The sequence below is a fragment of the Epinephelus moara genome, chromosome 7 (assembly GCF_006386435.1).
Source record: "Epinephelus moara isolate mb chromosome 7, YSFRI_EMoa_1.0, whole genome shotgun sequence".
Classification (NCBI taxonomy): domain Eukaryota; kingdom Metazoa; phylum Chordata; class Actinopteri; order Perciformes; family Serranidae; genus Epinephelus; species Epinephelus moara.
In genome coordinates, this window is record NC_065512.1 from 4,241,426 (window position 1) to 4,250,999 (window position 9,574).

General features: G+C 44.9%; 1 protein-coding gene across 10 annotated transcripts in view; it reads left to right on the forward strand.

Annotated features, from left to right (window-relative positions):
* The window catches only part of ndp (norrin cystine knot growth factor NDP), a 35,452-nt gene extending 26,273 nt beyond the window's left edge, over positions 1 to 9,179 (forward strand). For all 10 annotated transcript variants that reach the window (XM_050048457.1, XM_050048454.1, XM_050048455.1 and 7 more), the window contains 2 exons: positions 1,087 to 1,557; positions 7,812 to 9,179. In XM_050048457.1, the coding sequence (XP_049904414.1) occupies positions 1,351 to 1,557; positions 7,812 to 8,036 (432 nt within the window). In that variant the 5' untranslated portion in view covers positions 1,087 to 1,350 and the 3' untranslated portion in view covers positions 8,037 to 9,179. The remainder of the gene's footprint in view (positions 1 to 1,086; positions 1,558 to 7,811) is intronic.
* The last annotated feature ends 395 nt before the right edge of the window (positions 9,180 to 9,574 follow it).

The window sequence follows — 9,574 nt, forward strand, 5'->3', positions numbered from 1 at the left end:
ACACTAACTCTGAAACGCAGTCATTTCTCCTCAAAGAAAACAAACATTTACGAAGGACTGGCAGGTAATTATGGTGTTTTTCCAAGTTTAAATTGTGATTTTTGGAAGTTGTAATGCTATAGCTTGTGCTGTAAAAGTGTGCTTTAAATGTGTATTTATTTTCATTGGGCATTACACCAGATGTTTTATATGCATCACTTAAGTCAGTTTCTTTAAGTTTTGATGCTGCAACCAGAGTTGGTAAATCATTAGTTTGGTGTGCAAAACTCTGGACGCTGCCCAGGACAAACTCATAAATGTACATTTACAGGCATCTCAACACTGAAAGCCTTCAACACACACTTCTGTAAAGCTTAGGTTAACAGTAATAAGAAAATTAAATAAATCTTGAACCTAAGACCTCGATCATTAAGCTGCGTTCTCCTGAGCCTGCATGTACACTCACCTCTGCCTAATTCACACCACATTGCCTGTTAGCAGACCTGCCTCAGCCAGCACCAAGCTCCCTGCTAACACGAACCCTATTGTCAGGAGGACAATAAAACTATGAAGTTGGGAAAAAAAGGAAGAAAAAACATAAATACATGTGGAAGTATGCTGCGGGACTGGCAGAGGGTTCGCAGTCATGAGAGGGCTTGTTGGGAGAGCGATTTGTTTTAATGAAAAAGTCATTCCTGGGGAGAGGAAAGGGCCTGGCTGCAGGCTGTTTGTTCATGGCTTAAGTTTCTCCTCTGTAATAAAAGCACCAGGACTTATGTGTCTACATGTGTGTGCAGTGTGTGGGTGAGAGCGTGGAACAGAGGAGACAAAGTAGGCAGCCAGGTTTAGAGACCCACACACACTCATCAAACAGTCAATCACCAAAAACCAGCGAAAATGTCTCTGAGAATCTGTCTGGAGCTGCGTCCACCACACAGGCACAGAAACAGAGAGGGGAGTGTGTGATGTGTTCTACAGCATGTATTGTTATTCCCCTGGATGTACAAATGACTAATAGACAAAACATACTGCCTACACAAACACAATATTGTTTCTTTATCAGTTCACGTCTGCGCTAAAGTCTTCCTGTTTGTCTCCTTCTCTCAGACTGTGGTGGATCCAGACAGTGGGGGATGGAGCGGCCCGACAGAACAACCCTCCTGCTACCTTTTTCCCTGGAGCTCGCTGACCTTGAACCTCCGCTATACTAGCAGGAACAAGAGACAGACTGAGACGTCCCCCCTTTGTGAGACCCTGAAATACAACTTGGATGAAAGACAGACAGAACTGTGAGAAGGAGAAATAAAAGGAGAGTGAGACAGACAGAGTTGGACATCCCGTGAGGATCGAGAGCCTCGGGGTGGTCCGATCATGAAACCGTTCATCTCTGCGGGCCCCCCCTCCGGCCTGCTGCTGGTCCTGATGTGCTGCCCCCTGCTGGGCTTGGTCCAGTCTGCCAGCAGCAACAAGGCCAGCGATAATGGACACCCGCACCTGGGAGACTCCGACCCAGAGCGCTGCATGAGGCACCACTTTGTGGAGACCATCACACACCCGATTTATAAGTGCAACTCCAAGGTAAGGCAGAAACAGACGCAGATACACACCATTAGCCAACCTGCCTCATTAACAACTTGTTTAGGGTAACGAGCCAGCCAACCTGACAAATGAACTCATTTGTTACAGATATCAGGGAAACAATTTGTTCCAAAGTAAGCCTCGGAGACGGAAAGAAAACCCCAGAGCACCGGCCAAAAAAAAATCCTCCAGCACTAACTTTATTTATGTCTGACACATTTTTCTCTTTCTACTAGTATTACTCTTGTTGCCCCTGAAAGCCTCCTCCGTTTGGCCAGTCCAGTGTCTCTTTCTACAGTGGCCAACAAGGGCAGATGCTCCACAGCAGGCCAAAATATATCGATTAGGAGAAACGTGCTCCAGCTTTAGAAACCCTGCCAATTCAAAAACACATAAGGAAATCCAAAACAAATAAAACAGAGGGAATGTGCTGGAAGTGAAAAAATGTGCTGCAGAAAGCCAAAACAAAAACATTAACAAATACAAATACAGAAAAGATACAAAGCCAAAAGTACAACTGGGGTCTGCGTCACTCCCATAGACCGTATATCAAGATGGATGACCTGTCTGCACTTATTCCCACTGTACAAAAATAAAGCCAAAATGTTCCTCATATGGTTGCTGCCATCTTGTGCTGGTGATGCCATTTGGAGCCAAATTTATATGATGACATGGAGGGGGCGGGGTTTATGACCTATACTGCAGCCAGCCACCGGGGGGCGATTGAGACGTTTTGGCTTCACTTTTTGGCTGCAGTGTTTTGAGACTGGAGCATGCGCAGTCATTGTCCTTGCTATGCATCCAGTTCGTGTTTGTGTAGGGGTCTTTGCAAACCCTCGTGGACCTGGATGGATGACGACATTTACGTCACACAGATCAAAGCGGACACGCGGATGTGGAAACTATAAATTTGCCCTAAAGTCAGAGACATAATGTTACTGCAGAGCTGACAGGAGATAAACAGACGTGAAGCTCATAAAACAGATACATCATACTAGTGTGCAAGTAGAGAATTAGCATTGTTGCCTCACAGCAAGAGGTTTCCTGGTTTGAACCCCAGGGTGGGGGAGCCCTTCTGTGCAGAGTTTGCATGTTCTCCCTGTGTCAGTGCGGGTTTCCTCCAGGTGCTCCAACTTCCTCCCACAGTTTGGTTGTCTGTCAAATGTCAGCTGGGATAAGCTCCACCCCTTGCGACCCCCGACAGGATAAGTGGTTGCGGAAAATTCATAAATGAGATGAAATGTTATAAAAGGAACAGGCACCTTTTTATGTCGCCTTACCTTTTATTTCAGTTTCCTTTCCACTTCAAAAACAAACACACTCTTTTGTCTGCTCCACGGAGGTGCGGTCTCTCCTCTTCTGGGCCAAAAATCAAGCTACCCCTCTGAGCGCTCCCCCTACAGGCTTGGAGGACTTAGCTATGCAGCATTCTCCTCCTGTTGCATTTGTTTTAATGTTTTTGTTTTGGCTTCCTGCAGCACATTTTTTCACCTACAGCACATTTTTTCACCTACAGCACATTTCCGTTGTTGTATTTGTTTTGGATTTTTTTATGTGTTTTTCAATTTCTAAATCTGCAGGATGTTTCTCCTGATGGAAATGTTCTGGGCCGCTGTAGCACGTTTGCCCTTGACGGCCACCGTATATTTCTTCCCTTCTGTCTCTTTATCTGCATCTCTCTGACGAGTCACGCTTCGTTTCTGTGTGTGTATGTGTCGGTGTGTGTATGGTGCTGGACGTGAGCCACGCTGCAGACATATTCTGCACCTCAGCTGGGACTCACTTTTGGCCGAAGTGGACGTCTCCCTGTCAGCCCGCTCTCTCCTGCCTCTGCCAGCGGCTAAAGAGCGGGCTGAGGAGAGAAAAAGAAAAGTGGACAGTTACATGATACACAGGCGTGGTGCGTCGTTCTGTCTCATACTGTGAAGACAACTTAGAGACATCCACTTTATGTAAAGAGACTGATGATCCTCTGAATCGCGCCAAACGTGTCGACACTATTGTGGAAAAAGAAGCTGTCAGTTTTCACCCTGTCCTTTTGCTGTGCAGTTGTTCCGCCTGCGTGAGTGATCAGTTCTTTGGTCTTTTTTTAATATTCTGACTCTGAGTGCATCGAGCAGGTGGCCAAACCACAGCTCGGCTCAGGGACGGCAGGGCTGAGCACACTCACAGCATGAGTCGGGCTTTCTATTACAGTACACAGAGAGCTGACGGGACGCCTGGCTGAGCCACAGTTTTACACCTCAGTGTGTTCAGTTAACCACCTGCACCAGGACCTGCTCACGGTCTCTGTGTGTGCGTAAAGTGCGTGTGTAGGTGTCTCTGTGTGTGGCAGAAGATGTGGGAGAGGGTTTTATAGGTTGAATATAATACAGGTTCATGTCACAGCCAGCAGTTGTAAATGTTCAACCCAGCTGCCGTTTGGTTGTTTGTTGGTCTTGAGCAGTGGTCTGCAGTTTGGCAGGTGTCTCGCCTAGATGTCAGGCCATCCATCATCCCCTCCACCTACTGATGACAGAGTCAGCTCATATGTTTTGTCACTTTAAAAACACTGATATGATACGTATGAAACGTGCAAATGTAACGTATTCATTGTTTGCAGAAACGTACGATTCCAACATTTTCCTCTGGCGACTGATAGGGGTGGGCGATATGGCCCTAAAATAATATCACGATATTTCAGGGTATTTTTGTGATAACGATATTCTTGACAATATGACAAATAAGGTAAGAAAAAGTCTTAATTTAAGAAAATAGAATTGCAACAAAATACAGTTCAAATATTCAGTAAAAACTAAAGAAAAATCATCTCTCATGTCTTCAGTTTGTGACCAACAACAGTAACTCAGAGTGAGATTCAGATTCTGTCACAATATTAATAGTTCAAGAAAATAAAATCTACCACAAATTACACATTTTAAAAAATGTCCCCTGGGATCTATATATATACATATATATATATATGTGTGTGTGTGTGTATATATATATATATGTATACACATATATATATATATGTGTGTGTGTGTATATATATATATATGTATACACATATATATATATATGTGTGTGTGTGNAAATCAACAGGTGATTTCCTTCTCTTTTAGTTTATATTTTCCCACCTGGACCTTTATGCTCTGCCATTTCTCCTCTAATCATGAGGCTGTAACCTGTGACAGGCTGTTATGACACATTCACATATATGGAGTTTATTCACGTAGGTTTCCATCACCAAAGGTTTCTGACAGAATCAGAGAGGAGAGGGAGAGACGCTGTGCTGCTGCCAGAGGAGCCGCTGAATGAGTTCCCTCAGAGAAGGAAAACATTCAGGACGCCACAGTTTATTCCACACTACTGAAGCTGCTCCTCTTTTTGGAACCACCAAGGAGTCCCTGATAATTTCGCTTTCAGCCATGCTTGTTGTTGCCGTGGGTAACAGTACGATGTCAATATGTCAACAAGTCGTAATATCGCATATATCACGATATGAATTTTTCATATGATATTAAGAATTATACCAGTATTATGGTGAATGAGATGATATGACACACCCCTGGCGACTGGGCTGAAATATTTTAACTTTGTTTATGAATGAATTAAATTTTTATTTTTGTGTCCTGCCACCTTGTGGCCCATCCCATATGGGATTATAAGACACATCTCCTAGAAGACAAAAAAAGGAAATTGACAGTCCTTCCTGTCTCTAATACAACATAACGTATACTACATACCACACATAGATACACACACTGAATGTACATACAGGAACAAATAAGGTCTTTCCCTGTTACGTATACAGGGCCCTCCTCCTCAATGACCAGGCCTTTTCAAGAAATGAAGCAAATGAAAAAATATCATAAAGCGATCTTTGCACACCTGTTGTTGAGGAGGACAAAAAGAGATGAGTTACAAAAATTAACTCCTGCATACTTTCAACACTTCATTTATTGAATAGCTGTGTTTCAGTCAGTGGTAGTGTGTGTTAGTGCAGATTCACGGTTCTTGTACTTTACTTTTTATTTCCATTGTTTGAACCTTTCTCCTTCTCCTCCGCTACATCTCAGAGATAAATTTGTACTTTTTACTGCACCACATGTGTCTGACAGCTTCAGTTACTTTTAGATTTTTTGACAAAAACCTCAGTCAAAGTCCGTTTACTTCTTCATCAGCAGACGATGTTCAGCTCAGGTGTTTTTCTTGATCTAATTTCAAGGTTAAAAATGAACTTTTACACTTAACAAATTCAGACTCAGGGCTGCAACAAGTAATTATTTTCACTATTGATTAATCAGTATTGTTTTAGTTAAACTAGCTGCCTTATTCCTTACAGCCCAGATCCCAACTGTTCAAGACCCACAGATATTAAATCAGTTAAAATAACAGATCAAAGAAGATGAGATACTTTATTAACCTCCAAGGGGAAATTAAATTTTTTTCTCTGTAGTCATATACACACAGGCCCAAAATACACACACACGCATGAAATGCCTTGGGCAGGTGCGCCGGGTTGGGGGTTTGGTGCCTTGATCAAGGGCACAGGTGCTCAGGAGGCAAATTGGCAAAAACAACTGAACCAGTGTTTTATATTTTGTTGGGTTCTGTACTTACATTATCCTAAACATTTCCAACAATGTTCAAACCATGTCTCCTTTGCACATGCGTCTGGGTTGTGGTTGTCTGCAAGAAGTTATCCAGTTATTTATCCAGTTTTAAGCCACATATTTACAACACACTTGGTAGATCTTGGTTGTTTTTAACTATAATAAGGATTTTAGTCTTCAGACATCTGAAGTTCTCAGATAAACAAGCTGAGCAAAAGTTAGCAGCAGCTTGACTCCAGCCCTGCCTCGCCAACAGCATTGGAGAAACACAGATTTTTAACATGAAGCTGCTTTATTTAGTGTTTTTACCTGCGTAAATCAGCAGGTTAATTTGTATTGGAGAGGAGAACACCACTGCTAATAAACAGCACCACTGCTTCGGCTGGAAATAGAGAATGTTTGGCTTTTGAGCTTGATAATTGACTCATTCATTCATCTTCTGTAACAGCTTATCCTCCAGGTCGGTGAGAGGCAGGGTTCACCCTGGACAGGTCAGCAGACTATCACAGGGCTGACACATAGAGACAGACAACCATTCAAACAATTTAGAGTCACCAATTAACCTGCATGTCTTTGGACTGTGGGAGGAAGCTGGAGCACCTGGAGGAAACCCACGCTGACACAGGGAGAACATGCAGATTGCTTAAAGAAGGGCTCCCCCACCCTGGGGTTTGAACCAGGAACCCTCTTGCTGTGTGGCGACAATGCTAACCACTGCACCACTGTGCCGCCATTGACTCAAATAATTAAAATAATGTGCGATTTATTGCAGGTTGAGGTGAGAGGTGAGTTTTAATCTCAGGGACTGGATGATAAAATGTCTCCCTGCACCTCCAGTTTTCTCTGACACATCCTGCTTTGGATGACACCACTACAAAATATTCTAACACCGGCTTTAGTAAACACACAAAGAGATGAATGACCACTGTATCATCTTTATTTAATCCAGCTGGTCATGAATGAAAGGAGGAGCAGGAGAGGTGCTGACAGAGAGGAGGAGGAGAGGGGCGTCACAGGAGAGGAGCTGTCACTTTTTGACAGCCTGATCCTCAGCTAGGACAAAGACAAATGGTCTTAAAGTGGCGACAACACTCCTGATGTGTGTGTATATGTGTGTGTGTGTGTGTGTGTCACCCTGCCATGGCCCCAGACAGGCTTTTGTCAAAGTGGGTACACGGGTGGCGACACACAGCAGCTGACAGAAGGACATGACACAGAAGTCTGTTTAGGGAGGCGACAGGAATGTAGTGACCCACAGAGGAATGCCAGGCGGACGGTCACAACACTAATCAGGCCGCTGCTTTGTGCGTGCGTGCATGTGTGTGAGCTGACTGGGGGGGAAAGCTTGATACAGTGGTTTGTCTCATCTACACGTGTCAGGATAGCCTTCCACGTATATCAGATGAAGAGAGGGGACTTTGGTGAGCGGCTGTGAGTGACCCTGAGCTCTGAGCTGCAGCCGGCGGAGGAGTGAGTGACTGATCTCGCTGCTATCTCTCAGTTTGCAGGTGCAAGGCCGAAGCAGACGGCTCACTTTTAGACCAGACTTAGACCTTGCCACAGAGACGCTTTTGTCATCCCTGACAGCGCCTGGACGTCATAAAAACCAGTATGAATGACTTATCTGTCTCTGTGTTTCTGCCTGCTGTGTTCCAGATGGTGTTGCTGGCGCGCTGCGAGGGCCACTGCAGCCACACGACCCGCTCCGACCCCCTCATCTCCTTCAGCTCGGTGCTCAAGCAGCCCTTCAAGAGCACCTGCTCCTGCTGCCGGCCGCACACCTCCAAGCTGAAGGCGGTGAGGCTGCGCTGCGCCGGCGGGACTCGCATCACGGCCACTTACAGATACATCCTAGCCTGCAACTGCGAGGAGTGCAGCTGAGCGGGGAGCAGCAACCCTCCCAGACCCTCAAGACTCTCAAGACCCAGGATCCTCTTGGCCTCGGGCCTCGCTCTTCAGCTATCCAGAGCGTTTTTGGTTGATTATTGGATCAGGAAATTGCCCCGGAGGACAGCGGCTCAAGTTGTTGTTATCTTGGGAGTGATAGTTTGGAGCGATCGTACCACCCTCACACAGACCTTAAAATTGACCTGCAGCCTCTGGGACTCAGACCGAACATACTATACCCTCTCCATTATGTGCGTCCAATCAGTACAAACCATATGAAGCATATTTCTCCAGCGCACGAGGCCAGACACCACAAACTGCCGTTCCCATGGGCCACATGGAGACCCTCCTCGCTGCGGAGACGCACTGCGCTCATTACAGGCCTCCGTAATTCATAACACACATGCTCACAAACCACAGTATGAGAGCTCATTACAGATATCTGCAGCAGCTTTCTGCCAGCTCCATAAAAACCCCGCCGCGCATATGACAACAAAACAACACGCCTCGTTAAAACGCAGCACGGGAAAGGACAAGGCTCGATGAGAGCGTGCGGCCTACGTGAGCCCGGACATGTGGCGGACCTATAGGGGAGCACCTGCGCCGCGCTTACTCACCCAGTAACATTTTACACACTCCCTGCAGACTTTCATCTAGCTGTGTAAAACATGAGCGACGCTGACAGCAGAGCTCATCAGGTGAACAATAAAAGAGTGGCGGCAGACGGTGTAAGAGGAGCTCAGAGGATGAAAGAGGAGCGGGGATGAAGGTTAAGCCAGCGCCTGGGTGGTCGTGCGGACCATCAACAGACTTTCAGTGTTCATTTTAAATGTAATCTATTCTATTTGGATCTTTGGGATGTTCCTGTCAACATTAATGAAACTGTAGCTGCCGCTTTTGCCTGTCGTGTATCGTTACTAATGACATGTTCAGTGTTTTGACTCGGAGCAAACTCTCCTGTCACAACTGTGCTATGGTCGCTCTGCATACGTCTGTAAAGCCTGCGTACGTTTCCCTCATGATGAATACCAGAACTTCAAACTCTCTGTGTGTGTGTGCCAGGCTCGAATACGTCTGAATCGTCTTTGGCCATCAGTGTTTGTGGTCACTTTATCTGAATTAAAAAAATGAACAACTCTCACGATGTACCAATTGTGGTTTCTTCTATCATAAAAACTCCAATTTTCAAACACCACAAAAATTTCAGTGCATTTATTTTGAGTTTGAACAGAATAATGGGGCTTTTATGGGAGCAAAAAGGCCAGAATACTTTTTTATTTAACCACTACTGAATATTTAATTTAATTTAAATTTAAATACCACTGAGCACTGAAATATTGAACTTTAGGGAGCAAAGTAGTGGTGTGCTGCAGGACTGTCTTTATCATGAGACTCAAGAAAAAACCGCAGGTGCTCTTGAAGAAAAGGGTCAGCATATAGGAAGAAAAAATGAACGTCAGGCACTCATGCGTGGAGCAGGAACATTGAAATTAGGTTCACAAAACATGGCTGCTTACATTACAAAACACTTT